The sequence below is a fragment of the Eretmochelys imbricata genome, chromosome 5 (assembly GCF_965152235.1).
Source record: "Eretmochelys imbricata isolate rEreImb1 chromosome 5, rEreImb1.hap1, whole genome shotgun sequence".
Classification (NCBI taxonomy): domain Eukaryota; kingdom Metazoa; phylum Chordata; order Testudines; family Cheloniidae; genus Eretmochelys; species Eretmochelys imbricata.
The window spans coordinates 46340125-46355869 of NC_135576.1; the positions used below are offsets into that span (position 1 = coordinate 46340125).

At 45.1% G+C, this 15745-nt stretch overlaps 1 protein-coding gene across 3 annotated transcripts in view; it reads left to right on the forward strand.

Annotated features, from left to right (window-relative positions):
• WDR41 (WD repeat domain 41) overlaps positions 1-15745 on the forward strand; it is a 40599-nt gene that overhangs the window by 20649 nt on the left and 4205 nt on the right. For all 3 annotated transcript variants that reach the window (XM_077817008.1, XM_077817009.1, XM_077817010.1), the window contains 3 exons: positions 2786-2970; positions 13403-13524; positions 14523-14611. In XM_077817008.1, the coding sequence (XP_077673134.1) occupies positions 2786-2970; positions 13403-13524; positions 14523-14611 (396 nt within the window). The remainder of the gene's footprint in view (positions 1-2785; positions 2971-13402; positions 13525-14522; positions 14612-15745) is intronic.

Here is a 15745-nt window from a genome sequence, read left to right on the forward strand (position 1 = left end):
ACACATAACTGGAACAAAGCTTTCTAACCGCTAGAGGAACTCTCAAATGGAGTTGTGAAGATAGTCAAATTTAAAAACTATATGTAGTGATGCTTATGAAATTCTTATATCAGAGGACTTCACAAACACTAACTCATCCTCACAACATCCCAGTGAAGGAAGTACTATTATCACTATTATATGGATAGGGAAGCTAAGCCAGATTGGCTCCTCTGTGCCTTGGACTAGTCACAACCTATGTCAGTGACAGAAATAGAATTCCAATTCATGGTTTGTATTGTGGTTTTTTTTGCTATTGCTGTATTGGAAGTTTAAAAACACCATTCTATCATTCCCTTCCATGACCTCCTAAAATTGCTTAATTTATATGACTATGGGAGGTTGTTATAATAGAAGTTACAAAGTTTGAAGGAATGTTGTGTTGTTTTTTAAAAAAAAAGTTTGCAGCACATTATGGACACTCAAATCTTACAAAAAATCAAGTTATGATTTTAGTGTTGCTTTAAATTGGCTTAATGTTCAATAGTAATGCAAACCCATCTGAACAAGCGAACAGCTCAGGAGTCTGAGCCAGATTCATCCCTCCACCGGCACAGGGACCAAGATGAGTTAGCGTGTGTCTTCTCCGTACAGAGGCTGCAGGAGCTGATAGAGCCCCTGCTGATGGGTAGGGTAGGCCTGAGAGTTGCCCTAACTTCGCCCCTGCTGTAGAAGCCCCTATGTTGGCCTTGCTACACCCTTTCCTGCTTCTCCCTTCCCTACAAGTCTACCTGTGCCCAGGATTCCTGTGGATTTGGCATAGCAGCTTCTTGCATCAGGGTTATTGCACCATGGCCTCTTTGGTGCCATGTGGTAAAAAAACTGGGAAAATGAAAGCTTAGATTCTAGAATAGCAAGAGCTATGAGATTTTCCCCCCCCCCCACAGTTTTCCATTGGTTCTGATCCCAGGAGCTGAACAATGCTGGGTTTAAAGAGGCACCCCACTAACTGCTCTATGTATATGATGTGATGATCATGGTAGACAACTCAACCCCACCCTCTAAAACCACGAGTGGGGGAAACCAGCTGCCACAACCCACCCCTTCATGGACACACACACTGTTCAACACTGATATCTCTGGGTTGCTGGTACAACCTTTTTCCTTCCTGTAATCTTTCCTTTCTCTCAGGACATTTACCTGTAAATATTGGGCAATCCTGGCTGCTTTCCCTAACTCTATGTTGGGGGCTCTGTAGATCTCTTCAGAATCCACTGACTACACCTCCCTGTAATGGGGTGCAGACAGCCAGCGGCACCTCCTGCTGGAACTCTCAGGGAATTAGCTCTTCCAGCCTCCAGAGCACCCTCTGCAGGCCAGTATCCCTCTTGCCACTGGCCCCCTTGTCCTTCCCAGACCCCAGTGCCCCTTTTACTCAGGGTGCTGACCCTTGGCAGTACCCCCACAGTCTTTAGGTCTCCCCTCCCCAGGGAGACCCCACCCACTATCCCCACCTCATCTCAGTCTTTGGCTATTGCCAGTCACCATTGAGCCCCCACACACTGGGGTAGACTACAGTGTATAAGCCAATCATTACAGGTGAGGGGGGGGGTTTGGATCTGCTGCCTCTGCCTACCCATGGGCTGCCCCCTGCAAGCCCAGTACCCTTTTTGGCCTTCCACTAGGTCTGCAGCCTGGGAGGTTTCCAGGCCAGAGCTCCCCAGCTCTTCTGGCCTTCCCCCAGCCCTGCTCCACTCCAGGTACCTTCTCAAGCTCCCTAGCAGCCAGGCCCATCTCCCGCCACAGCTAGAAGAGACTCTGTGGGCTCCTGGCCCACTGCCCTCTTATAAGGGCGAGCTGGACCCTGATTAAGCCAGCCGCAGCCTGACTGGGGCGTGGCCCCCAGCTGAGGCTGCTTCTCCCAATCAGCCCCGCTTTTCTTTCCCTGCCACAGCCCTCTCCCCAGGCTGTTTTAAGCCTCTTAAGGCTGGAGTGGGTGACCACCCCGCTACACTCCCATTTTTGGGTTTGAGAAACCGTTAAGCTTTTTTATTCAACCAGATTAACCCTAATAGCTTTTGATAACCTCTCTTTCTTACTCTAGGAGGGAAAGCCTAATCTTTTAAGAGCTCAGCAATGCTTCCTTTCCTGATCATAGTCTAGCTCTCTGGCCCTCTCTAGTCAGGAGCCAAACAGTGACCCTTCAAACTCAACCTCCATAAAGGTCCAAATGAATATTCTGGGTGGTGCTTCCATCCTAGATTTCACACACCTGTGTCCCTGTACCCAAGAGCGTATGATCTTTGTCTCACAACATGCCCAATTTACAATTGTGTTTAATAATGCCTATCCTACACCACCACCTATCATGCATTCTAGGTTATCTAGCTTCTCCACACCAAGAAATAACTTGTATATTCTGCCTGAGAGAGGATGATCCAGTGAATCACCAATAAAGTATAAGTGTCTGTTCATGCAGGGTGAAGACAAAAACCCTTAGCATTTGTGCATGCTTCTGCTGTTGGTGCCTTTCTTTGTCATGGTATACATCACAGAAGTTGAAATGCTTTCCTTTCTGATTTGTTTTGCAAAACATTTATTTAATTTTATATCAATAAAAGGAAATCAGATTACCAACATCTTTGAAAGGACAGAGGATTTTACCTAACCAAATACATACTACAAACTCCAGTCACTAACTTAGAAACAGGTTTTATCTAGCAGCATTTTAGCTGTTGCTTTTGTAGAGCGGCTTCCTAGTTTGAAATGCATTATTTATAATATGCGGCTTTGTGCTTTTGTCTAGATTTGACTTTTGTGACTGGCTCTCATGTGGGTGAGCTGATAGTCTGGGATGCACTGGATTGGATAAGTCAAGTATGTGAGCACAACACATGGGACCCCTCTTTCCACACAGTCACACAACAAGAAATTAAATTGTCACAAAAGCAACATGAAGTTTCAATTCAGCATTTAACATCTGATGCGGAGGTAAAAACCTTAAACAAACCAAACCAAACAAAAATAAAAAATGAAGTTTACTTTATAATAGAAAGCAGAGTGTTTTAAGTTAACATTTTCAGTTTACTCTAGCAAGCAATAAGTGATGTTTGTTTAAAATTTACTCAGCTACCTTAAGAACTGGATATTATTTATTAATGCAGTCAATAGTATTAATGTTTTGCTCATTGGACCAACAAGGTTACGGCAGTTACCCAATGCTATTTCTAAGTAGTTCAGTACAGGGAGTTAATAGACTCAGCCTGAGAACTAGCAGACAGCAACAATGAACAATTACCATTTAATTTGTTTTAAATTGTCAAAGGCTGATTTAATAAGTGTTTAAAGTTGGTTTTAAAAACCAAACAAGGTAGGTGCCTGTTTCAGTGAAATGAAGTTATTCCAACTTTTTGGTTTGCTTCTCCAAACTTTGCTCCTCAGACAGTTCTAGCTGTCGGCACTTTAAAATTAATAAACTGAATTAAACAAAGGGCATATTTACAGTCTGTGCCAGACTGTGAACATGTCTATACATGGTAGTAAAAAAAATTATCCTGCCTTTGTTCCAAGAGACTTGACCAATTTAGTTGATTGAAAAGGTTGCAAAGATGAGTCCAGAACTGCAGAGCTTATTATAATGCGTCAGTGATAACTCAAGGGTGCACATTCTTTCCAAGAAACTCGGCCCAGGACATGATTATTACTTTGTGCGCAGTAAAGCATCCTCAAATTGTTATTGTTAGGGCATGTTTAGTTAAATCAAGTTTTAAGTGAAAGGAGAAAATTCCCCAGATGGGCTTGAAAACTGCTGAAAGGGAAATTGTTTAACAAAAAGACAAAAATTGTTCCCAAAAAACACTATTGGCTCCCCCCCCGTTACTCTCTTCATCTCCCCCCTCGTTTTCATCTCCTCCCCTCCTTACTGGTTGACAAGGCTCACCTCAGAATAATGACAATATATTTGAATGTCAAAATTAAATTGGGAGGGACGGGCTGAGCTAACCCAATGTAAATCCAAATATAGCATAGTTCTTGTGGAAATGATGAGAACCTTGCTAGCCTGTAGACAGGAGGAAATTGATTAGAGGAGGGATCAGAGCTAGTCCTCATTGAAATCAATTGCACAGTTCAAATGAACTCCAGAGAGAGCAAGCAAATTTGGTCTGAAGGAAATCGTCAAAAGGGTTTTTAAATACTTTAAACAAAATTATTTCCCTGTTATGCAGCTTGATTTTCTTTGTTTTTAAAACAATGTTCTTTATTTATCTCTGCTTTATTTGGATTGAGTGAGGAAGCATCTCTATATGGGCAACTGTTTCTGGGTATGGGATCCAGAAGGACTATAGTAGTTTGTGAGAATGTGCTGTCTTATGAGGTACAAGAGTGGCAAAGCTTGAGCGGAAACATAAGAGGATCTCAATACTCATCAGATGGAAGAGAGGAAGGTAAAACAGGCACAAAATGGCCACTTTAGATCTAATCGCTTGGTTCTGCCAAATTTAGAAGACCAGCTGGGAATGCTGGGAAAAAGTTCCCAGACAGATCTGTTTATTTACAGTGCATTTGTTGAGAATAATTGTAAAGTGATTCTGCAGAATACTGCCCTCTGGCTAATAATGGCTGCCATCCATGTAGAATACAGTGATTATACAAACCAGACATCATTACATAATGAGGGGGAACTGTACAGTTATGTTTTAGTAATTGTACAGCATCCCTACACTCTGCTGAGATAATATAACTGCTGTAAACAATAGTGCTTCCAGACTTTGAAATACCATGGAGGCTCTGTGGGGCAGAGACCATCTTTCATTATAGGAGCCCAGCTCACTGGGGCTTATCTTCCTTATTGAGACTTCTTGATGCTACCACAACATAAATAAAGAATAGTAGTAATAAAAAAATTGTTGAAATAAACTGGCCCAAACCCCATAGTTCAGGTAAAATGGTATTAAGATACCTCAGAACGTACTGTTTTCCTGCAAACTCATTCAGATACTTTATTGAGGAAAGAAAAGTTTATCAAATCATTTGTGACAAAGCTGGCAGTGAACTTGCATAAATAATCTCTTTTGTGTGTGCCACAACTCCAGAGCTGTTGCTAGTGTTTGTAGTTTATGTAAATTGGTCCTGTGTACAAGTTCTTGCTCTTTGAGATATTAAACTTACTTATTAGAGTTTCTTCTTTCTACATGTAGTTTTAAACTAGAATTGGCCTAGGCAAGTGTGATGGGTTGCTTTACTCCCTGCCGGTCAGAGCTGCTTCCTTGTGGTTCTGGAGATTAGCTCGGTCAGGACGATGCTCCTTCCACCGGTTACACTCTGTCAGCTTCTCCTCTGCAGCCCCTCTATTGCTCCAGGAACCGTAGTGTCCTCTTCATTACTCAGCTCTCCAGCCAGGTCACTATTGTGGTTTCCCCTTCTGGAGGAGTGTATCAAGGTTCTTGCTCTCTAGCAGTCTCAGGTCTTCTAGCAGTCTTCTGCTTCACCGCCTCAGTGCCACTCCCACAGTGGCAGACAGGGGAAGCTGGGAACTACCCTCTCCTCCAGGTACCAGCTAAGGGACCCTCTACACAGCATCCAAGGTCTGTTCCCTGGACCTTGCTGCCTTTCCCTGAGCCACTTCCATACCTCCTAGCTTTCCCCATTCCTCTGAGTTTGCTAGTCTCTTTACTCCCTCCTCCCAGGGAATAATTCTAGGTAACTCATCTCTACAGCCCCCCCAAACATACCTCCCTTCTCCTAGGGAGTGACTGCAGATTTTTCCCTGCAGCCTCTTCTGCTTCCAATTTTCAGTCTTGGATAAAAGCTCTGCTGTCCCTCACAGGTAAGCTTTTCTGTAAGTAGCTGCGTCCCACCTAAAGCTCTCTCCTCCTCCCCCCGCCCCCAAACCCTTGCAGCCTAATTAGACGATTGGGCCCACCTGGCCCAATTCAGCTTTTGCAGGGTCAGTGTGGGGAATGCCCCGACCAGGGGTATTCTATCTGCTACCCAAGATCCATAAACCTGGAAACCCTGGATGCCCCATCATCTCAGGCATCAGAACTCTTACAGCAGGATTTTCTGGCTATTTGGACTCTCTCCTCAGACCCCACGCTACCAGCACTCCTTGGTATCTTCGAGGCACCACTGACTTTCTGAGGAAACTACAATGCATTGGTGATGTTCCTGAAAACACCATTCTGGCCACCATGGATGTAGAAGCTCTTTATACCAATATTCCACATGAGGATGGACTACAAGCTGTCAAGAACAGTATCCCTGATGAGGCCACGGCACACCTGGTGGCTGAGCTTTGTGACTTTGTCCTCACCCACAACCATTTCGGATTTGGGGACAACTTACACCTTCAAGTCAGTGGCACTGCTATGGGTACCTGCATGGCCCCACAGTATATCAACATTTTTATGGATGACTTAGAACAACGCTTCCTCAGCTCTCGTCCCCTAGCGCCCCTCCTCTACTTGCGCTACATTGATGACATCTTCATCATATGGACCCATGGGAATCATAGAATCATAGAATATCAGAATTGGAAGGGACCTCTGGAGGTCATCTAGTCCAACCCCCTGCCCAGAGCAGGACCAATCCCCAACTAAATCATCCCAGCCAGGGCTTTGTCAATCCTGACCTTAAAAACTTCTAAGGAAGGGGATTCCACCACCTCCCTAGGTAATGCATTCCAGTGTTTCACCACCCCCCTAGTGAAAAAGTTTTTCCTAATATCCAACCTAAATCTCCCCCACTGCAACTTGAGACCATTACTCCTTGTCCTGTCATCTGCTATCACTGAGAATAGTCTAGATCCATCCTCTTTGGATCCACCTTTCAGGTAGTTGAAAGCAGCTATCAAATCCCCCCTCATTCTTCTCTTCTGTAGACTAAACAATCCCAGTTCCCTCAGCCTCTCCTCATGAATCATGCGTTCCAGACCCCTAATCATTTTTGTTGCCCTTCGCTGGACTCTTTCCAATTTTTCCACATCCTTCTTGTAGTGTGGGGCCCAAAACTGGACACAGTACTCCAGATGAGGCCTCACCAATGTCGAATAGAGGGGAACGATCACGTCCCTCGATCTGCTGGCAATGCCCCTACTTAAACATCCCAAAATGCCATTGGCCTTCTTGGCAACAAGGGCACACTGTTGACTCATATTCAACTTCTCGTCCACTGTCACCCCTAGGTCCTTCTCTGCAGAACTGCTGCTTAGCTATTCGGTCCCTAGTCTGTAGCGGTGCATTGGATTCTTCCATCCTAAGTGCAGGACTCCGCACTTGTCCTTGTTGAACCTCATCAGATTTCTTTTGGCCCAATCCTCCAATTTGTCTAGGTCCCTCTGTATCCTATCCCTACCTTCCAGCGTATCTACCACTCCTCCCAGTTTAGTGTCATCCGCAAACTTGCTGAGGGTGCAATCCACACCATCCTCCAGATCATTAATGAAGATATTGAACAAAATCGGCCCCAAGACTGACTCTTGGGGCACTCCGCTAGATACCGGCTGCCAACTAGACATGGAGCCATTGATCACTACCCGTTGAGCCCGACAATCTAGCCAACTTTCTACCCACCTTGTAGTGCATCCATTCAGCCCATACTTCTTTAACTTGCTGACAAGAATACTGTGGGAGACCGTGTCAAAAGCTTTGCTAAAGTCAAGGAATAACACGTCCACTGCTTTCCCTTCATCCACAGAACCAGTTATCTCATAATAGAAGGCAATTAGATTAGTCAGGCATGACTTTCCCTTGGTGAATCCATGCTGACTGTTCCTAATCACTTTCCTCTCGTCTAAGTGCTTCAGAATTGATTCCTTGAGGACCTGCTCCATGATTTTTCCGGGGACTGAGGTGAGGCTGACTGGCCTTTGAAGAATTCTACCTGGATTTCAACAATTTCCACCCCACCATCAACCTCAGCCTGGACCAGTCCACACAAGAGATCCATTTCCTGGACACTACAGTGCAAATAAGTGATGGTCACATAAACACCACCCTATAGCGGTCAGTTGGTTTCTGGTATACTTACCTACATGCCTCCAGCTTCCATCCAGGACACATCACACGATCCATTGTCTACAGCCAAGCCCTAAGATACAACTGAATTTGCTCCAATCTCTCAGACAGAGACAAACACTTACAAGATCTTTATCAAGCATTCTTAAAATTACAATACCCACCTAGGAAAGTGAGGAAACAGATTGACAGAGCGAGACAGGTACCCAGAAATCACCTACTACAGGACAGGCCCAACAAGGAAAATAACAGAACACCACTGGCCATCACATACAGCCCCCAGCTAAAACCTTTCCAACACATTATCAACAATCTACAACCTATCCTGGAAAACGATCCCTCATGCTCCCAGACCTTGGGAGGAAGGCCAGTCCTCGCTTACAGACAGCGCCCCAACCTGAAGCAAATACTCACCAGCAACTACACACCACAACACAGAAACACTAACCCAGGAACCAATCCCTGTAGCAAACCTCGTTGCCTACTCTGTCCCCATATCTACTCTAGCGACACCATCAGAGGACCCAACCACATCAGCCACACCATCAGAGGCTCATTCACCTGCACGTCTACTAATATTATATATGCCATCATGTGCCAGCAATGCCCCTCTGCCACGTACATTAGCCAAACCGGACAGTCCCTACGTAAAAAAATAAATGGACACAAATTGGACATCAGGAATGGTAACATACAAAAGCCAGTAGAAGAACACTTCAATCTTCCCGGACATTTTATAACAGATTTGAAAGTAGCTATACTTGAACAAAAAAACTTCAGAAACAGACTTCAAAGAGAAACAGCAGAACTAAAATTTATTTGCAGACTTTAAACCATTAATTTGGGCTTGAATAGGGACTGGGAGGGCTGGCTCATTACAAAAGCAGCTTTGCCTCTCCTGGAATTGACACCTCCTCATCTATTATTGGGAGTGGACCACATCCACCCTGATCGAATTGGCGCTGTCAGCACTGGTTCTCCACTTGTGAGGTAACTCCCTTCTCTTCATGTGCCAGTATATTTATGTCTGTATCTGTAATTTTCACTCCATGAATTTGAAGAAGGGGGGTTTTTACTCACGAAAGCTTATGCTTAAATAAATCTGTTAGTCTTTAAGGTGCCACTGGATTCCTCATTGTTTTTGTGGGTACAGACTAACACGGCTACCCCCTGATACTTGACATCTCATCACACACCCTCTTCCTCAAGGCTGCAACCCAGGGGTGGGCAGGTATTCTTCTACTCTAAATCACCTACCCATATCTGCTGCAGCTGGGCTATCATGTCATCCCTTTCTTGTTTTAGGCCTGGTCTACACTACGGGGTTAGGTCGAATTTAGCAGCGTTAGGTTGATTTAAAAATGACTGCGTCCACACAACCAATCCCATTCCGTCGACCTAAAGAGCTCTTAAAATCGACTTCTGTACTCCTCCGCGACAAGGGGAGTAGCGCTAAAATCTATCTTGCTGGGTTGAATTTGGGGTAGTGCGGACACAAATTGACAGTATTGGCCTCCAGGAGCTATCCAAGACTGCTCCATTGTAACCGCTCTGGACAGCACTTTGAACTCCGATGCATTTGCCAGGTACACAGGAAAAGCCCCGGGAACTTTTGAATTTCATTTCCTGTTTGGTCAGCATGGCGAACTCAGCAGCACAGGTGACCATGCAGTCCCCCCAGAATCGTACAGCGTAGAATGTTTCTACGCTCCCCCTATCATCTCTGTCCCTGAGGTTATTGCAGATTAGAAGGCGAAAAAAAACCACACTCACGATGACATGTTTTCTGAGCTCATGCAGTCCTTCTGCACTGATAGGGCACAGCTTAATGCATGGAGGCATTCAGTGGCAGAGGCCAGGAAAGAATTAAGTGAGTGCGAAGAGCGGAGGCAGGATGCGATGCTGAGGCTAATGGGGGAGCAAACAGACATGATGAAGCGTCTGTTGGGGGAGCAAACTGACATGATGAAGCATCTGTTGGAGCTGCAGGAAAGCCAACAAGAGCACAGACCCCCCACTGCATCCACTGTATAACCACCTACCCTCCTCCCCATGTTCCATAGCCTCCTCACCCAGACGCCCAAGAACGCGGGGGGGCAGGCTCCGGGCACCCAGCCACTCCACTCCAGAGGATGGCCCAAGCAACAGAAGACTGTCATTCAAACATTTTGATTTTTAGTATAGCTACAATAAGCCATGTGGCCTTGTCCTTCCCTCCTCCCCCACCCCACCTGGGCTACCTTGTCCGTTATCTCTCTTTTTTTTTTTTTTAATTAATAAACAAAGAATGCATGGTTTCAAAACAATTGTTACTTTATTTCGAAGGGGTGAGGGTGGTTGGCTTACAGGGAATTAAAATGAACAAAGGGGGCAGGTTTGCATCAAGGGGAAACACACACAACTGTCACACCGAAGCCTGGCCAGTCATGAAACTGGTTTTCAAAGTCTCTCTGATGCGCAGCGCGCCTTGCTGTTCTCTTCTAATCACCCTGGTGTCTGGCTGCTCAAAATCGGACGCCAGGCGATTTTCCTGAACCTCCCACCCCACCATAAACGTGGGGCACACAGCAAGCAGCAATAACAATGGGAATGTTGGTTGCGCTGAGGTCTGATCTAGTCAGCAAACAGCGCCAGTGAGCTTTTAAACATCCAAAGGCACATTCTACCACCATTCTGCACTTGCTCAGCCTATAGTTGAACTGCTCCTTACTACTGTCCAGGCTTCATGAGCCATGGGAGCAAGGGGTAGGCTGGGGTAGGTGTGACTGTGCGGTGCTGCCGGCTGGGAGAACAGCCTGAGGCAGAAACCTCCAGTTTGCATGATATTCTAGGCAGGACTGAATCTCCATCAGACGAAACTTAAAGAAGAGAATGACCTGGAGTCTCCGGCTCCCATTCGGTGCTCTAAGAGGAGGATAGCCATGTCGGTCCAGGCATCCCTGATCGACCTCACCGAGGTCTGCCAGGTGCACCCAGGAGATGTATGAGGGCTATCGGTCCTACTGCACCGTCTGCAGTGAAGGCAAGGAGCTGCTGCTGTGTAGCAATGCAGTGCCGCGTCTGACAGCAGCACCCAGGAGACGTACGGTGACGGTGAACTGAGCGGGCTCCATGCTTGCCGTGGTACGGCGTCTGCATGGGTAACCCAGGAAAAAAGGCGTGAAACGATTGTCTGCCGTTGCTTTCACGGAGGGAAGGAGGAAGGCAGGGGGGCCTGATGACATGTACCCAAAACCACACGTAATGTTTTTGCCCCATCGGGCATTGGGAGCTTAACCCAGAATTCCAATGGGCAGCGGAGACTGCAGGAACTGTGGGATAGCTACCCACAGTGCACCGCTCTGTAAGTCAATACTAGCCATAGTAGTGAGGACGCACTCCCAACGACTTAATGCGCTTAGTGTGGACGTATGCAATCGACTGTATAAAATTGGTTTCTAAAAATCGACTTTTACAAAATCAACCTAATTTTATAGTGTAGACAAGGCCTTAGGCTGTAGCTCATGGTCAGAGACCTATCTCCTTCCTCCATAGCATCTCTGAGTTTCTCCTGCTGGAACTGCAGCCTCCACCCAGGCCTGTTAACTGCAGTTAACAGCTTCTCTCTCACCTGGACCATCCCTTCAGAGTCCTCCTTGCTGCCAGGCTCTGAGTTTCTACTGTTTTGTGGTTTATCTCAGTGTTAGGCCCCCAGGGAGGATAGTAATTAATGCAGAAGCTCTTTCTTCCCCTCACATTTCTTTACCTGCCTCTTGGGCTTCTCCACTGTTCTTATGAACTCCTTACAGGCCTCTGGCTCTTTTCTCTCTTTCCTCAGTCCCGTGCGCTTTTCTGGGCTCTCTTTTCCCTGTGGGGTCAATGCCTCTTTATATAGCCCTTTCCTCCACACCGAAAGCAGGTCCTCCTTCAACCCAATCACTTACTGGGTGGTGTTCTCTGGGCCCTCTCCTTTGTCCTTGCCTCCTGGTAAGGCTCTTTGCTTCCCTCCAAATAGGGGCACTCCCTCTTCAGGTGGCCCCTGCTCCCATAGCCGTAACACTTTGGGGTTGGGCCTCTGGCCTCCTAGTCCTGAAGCACCTTTCCCATTCCTGGCCCTTATAACTCCTTCTGCTTCTTTCCTGAAGGATTCTGTACAGCTGCTGCTGTTGACAAGCTACCTGCACCATACAGTCTTGTAAATAGACTTGGGTTTCACACAGTCTCTGAGGCTGGTTCTCTAATATCTATCTCCACATAGCAGGGACCCACCTCTGTTGCTTCTTATCTTCCCACTGTGGTAGCAGCAATTCTGGCATCCACCCTAGTAGAGGACATCTTCCCTCAGCAAAGAAAGTCTACTGTGGGCATTTCCATTTTTGCCTTCCTTTAGTGGTTCTCTCTCTGTTATATACCCTTGTTGCAGGGTTCAACCGCATTATAGTGTCTCTCTGCCCCTCACCTGGGGGATCTTGTGAGGCACAGTCCATTACTGACCCCTTGTGTCAGAGGTGACCATCCTGCCCACATTCTCCATCAATTTGTGATGGGTTGCTCTACTCACGGGTGGACTGTGCTGCCTCCTGGTGGTTCTGGGGATTAATTCGGTTAGGCCAATGCTCCTTCCAGTGGTTAAACCCCATCAGTTTCTCCTCTACAACCCCTCTCTTGCTCCAGGAACCGCAGCGTCCTCTGCATGACTGAGCCCTCTGGCCAAGTCACTGTTGTAGTTTTCCCTTCCAGGAGGAGTGCAGCAAGGTTCCTGCTCTCCAGCAGTCTCAGGCAGTCTTCTGCTTCACTGTCTCACAGTGCCACCAGGCCCAACCTCTACTCCAGGTTCTGGCTCAGGGACCCTCTACACAGCAGCCAAGGTCCATTCCCTGCACTTTGCTGCCTTTCTCTGAGCCGATTCCATACCTCCTGGCCTTCCCCACTCCTCCAGGTTTGCCAGTCTCATCACTCCCTACTCCCAGGGAGTAACTCATCTGTGCAGCTTGCCCTGAAGGACCTGTGTGGGGAGCACACCCTCTCACAATAGTTTAAAACGTTTTTGAATAAAAATATTCCATAAGAGAAACAATTGCTGCGCTTTGTGAATTTTTTATATCACTGTAGGCAACTTGGAATTCAGCATACAGAGGAATTAAGTATAATTACAAGTACATTTTTATGCTGTACTAATTTTGGGGCGATGATATGTAAGATCTCCTACCCATTAAGCAATCTTCCTCTCTCATCCAGGAAGTGTCAAAGCTTTCCCAATTGTTTGATATTTTTATACTTCAGAAGGCAGTGCATTAATTCAGGTTAAAAGGACAGGTTGAGCCTGGTAGCAGTGGTTTACGATGTCGTAGTACCACTGGAAATCTATTACACAAAGTAATAGTTTTATGTCTGTATCTGTATGATGTTCTATTGAATTTTCTTTCCAGTGTGTGTTTGCTGCTGTTGGGAAGGGCATATATGTCTATAACCTTCAAATGAAGCGTGTGATTGCCTGCCAGAGAACTGCTCATGACTCCATTGTATTGCACATTGCAAAACTTCCAAACAGGTACAAGTCATGGTAAATTTTGTAATGCAGTAAAGAAATGGAAGGCTCAGAAAGATGGCTCGGAACAACCTGCAGAGTTACATTTAACTTCCCAAGGCAGCATAGGGTACCTGATCTTTGGCTTGACCTGCCCTTAAGAAATAGAAAGCATTGTTTTCCGTTTTGAAAATACACCATTATAATTTAATGTGGAATAATAGAATTCAGCATGCTTAGTACACAGCTTCCAAATTAAATACCTTTTTGCTTTTTTAAATTCAAATTTAGCAAAATAATTAATCTACATTATGGAAATATCTTTTCACATTTGTTTTTAATAAAGCAAAACAAAGCCACATGCCAAACTCATTTAAACATTTCTGTTGCTCAAAACCAGCCTAATTAATTTAATGAACAAATATTGAACTGAAAATAATCACTCCCAGTCTTTGTCATTTAGTGCCAAGTTTCTAGCAGGAGCTTAATATTTACAGATGAGTTACAAATCCATCAAAATAGACTAAGACAAGACAGCTGGTTGCCATAGATATCTCTATCTAATAGCTATGTTGCTGTTCTCCACTATTGTTTTATGGAGATGTCTCTCAGAAGGTAAAATAAAGCCCTGATCCTGCAAACACTTGCATTGTGCTTAACTTTAAGCAGTGAGTAGACTCACTCCATTGGATTACTTGCATGCTTAAAGTTGTTAAGACTACACATATGCATTAGTCTTTGCAGATCAAGACTTATATTTGTTTTTATAAAGCCATACGTTTTTAAAAGCATTAGATGGGATTGCAGATTTGTATAGTTTTATACTAATTTTCCTGAGTTCACTAGAATTTGTCCTTTTGCAAGAGATCTCTCAGCATCGTGTTAAATAATAATTCTGAAGAGTTACTGGTAATAAAATTGGGGGACTTATTGTACTTGTAGTGAAATTTTATAAGTCGATTTGTGCTAATATGTATTCATGCTGGTTCTGTTTCAATATAATTCCTCATTTGGTTGGACAGGCAGTTGATATCTTGTTCAGAAGATGGCAGTGTTCGCATTTGGGAGCTACGAGAAAAGCAGCAGCTTCCAGCTGAGCCTGTTCCAACAGGTTTGTCTATAGCTCCAGAGAGAATTGGTTATATAAAAATGGTGTTAAACAAACAAATAGCCACCCACCTATGGACCCCCAAGTTGACCATCCAAAACTAGAAGTTCCTGAGCATAGTATAAAAAAACGAAACTATGACATGCTTGCAGTAGGGGCAGCTTTCATAGAAAATGTTGTTTTTTCTTTATTCTCTCTCCCCCGGAATTTATAAGCAAAGCTATCAAGACTTTCAATCAGCTGGTATGCATAGCCTCACCTACAGAGTTCCTGTATTGAGCTCTGGCCAGGTAGACCCCTGTACAGTGAGGAGCCTTGTTGAAGTCACTGGGATTCCATCTGGTTGCAGAGATCCACCACACAGAGCTCCCCTTCTAGCTTTTGTTCTTCCTTAGGGTCTTTGCTGAAACTGCGTGATTATATTTAAGCCTGTTTCTCTGTTCTCTATTCTCTGTGAACAGAATATTCACCAGCAGATCACAGCTTCCTCAGAGAGTAGTTCTAACTTATTTTTAATTTTTGCAGACTTTTTTTTACTCTGTATTGATTTTAAACAGTTCACTATGAATATTCTGTACTCAGTATTCAAAATCTGAGCTGTGTTACTCAGTTGTGATGCAATACATGATGTAAGATTGTTTATGTTCTCATATAGGAGGAACATAATTTTTATAATCAGGAGCAGGTGAAGATGCCACATGCTACATGGGGCTACATGGTAGGGGGCAGATGGAGTTGCTCTGTTCTTTTCTCTGAGCGATCGCAGAGAGTAACTGTTCATTTGTCCTGTCGTCTCTCTCATACAGGATTCCAATTTGTCACCTCTTCTCGTTCAGTGTGTTTGTTGAGCTGATCAAGTATAGGTTGTGTCATCTGCAGTCAGGGCCGGCCCTAGACCATATGGCACTCCATGCGAGGAGCATCTTTGGCACCCTCCCCCCACAATTACACAATAAAACAAGGTTCACAATATCACACGTGGGCTCTCACTTCACTTCGTTCTTATATTTCACTGCGGGACTGGTGACACTATGTCCTTTATTTTCCCGTGAGGGCATGGCTGACAACATTCTAGGAGATTCAAGGAAAATGTAGTTCTCAGAAAGTCTGGAAGGCTCCACGAGATTCTACAAAGGT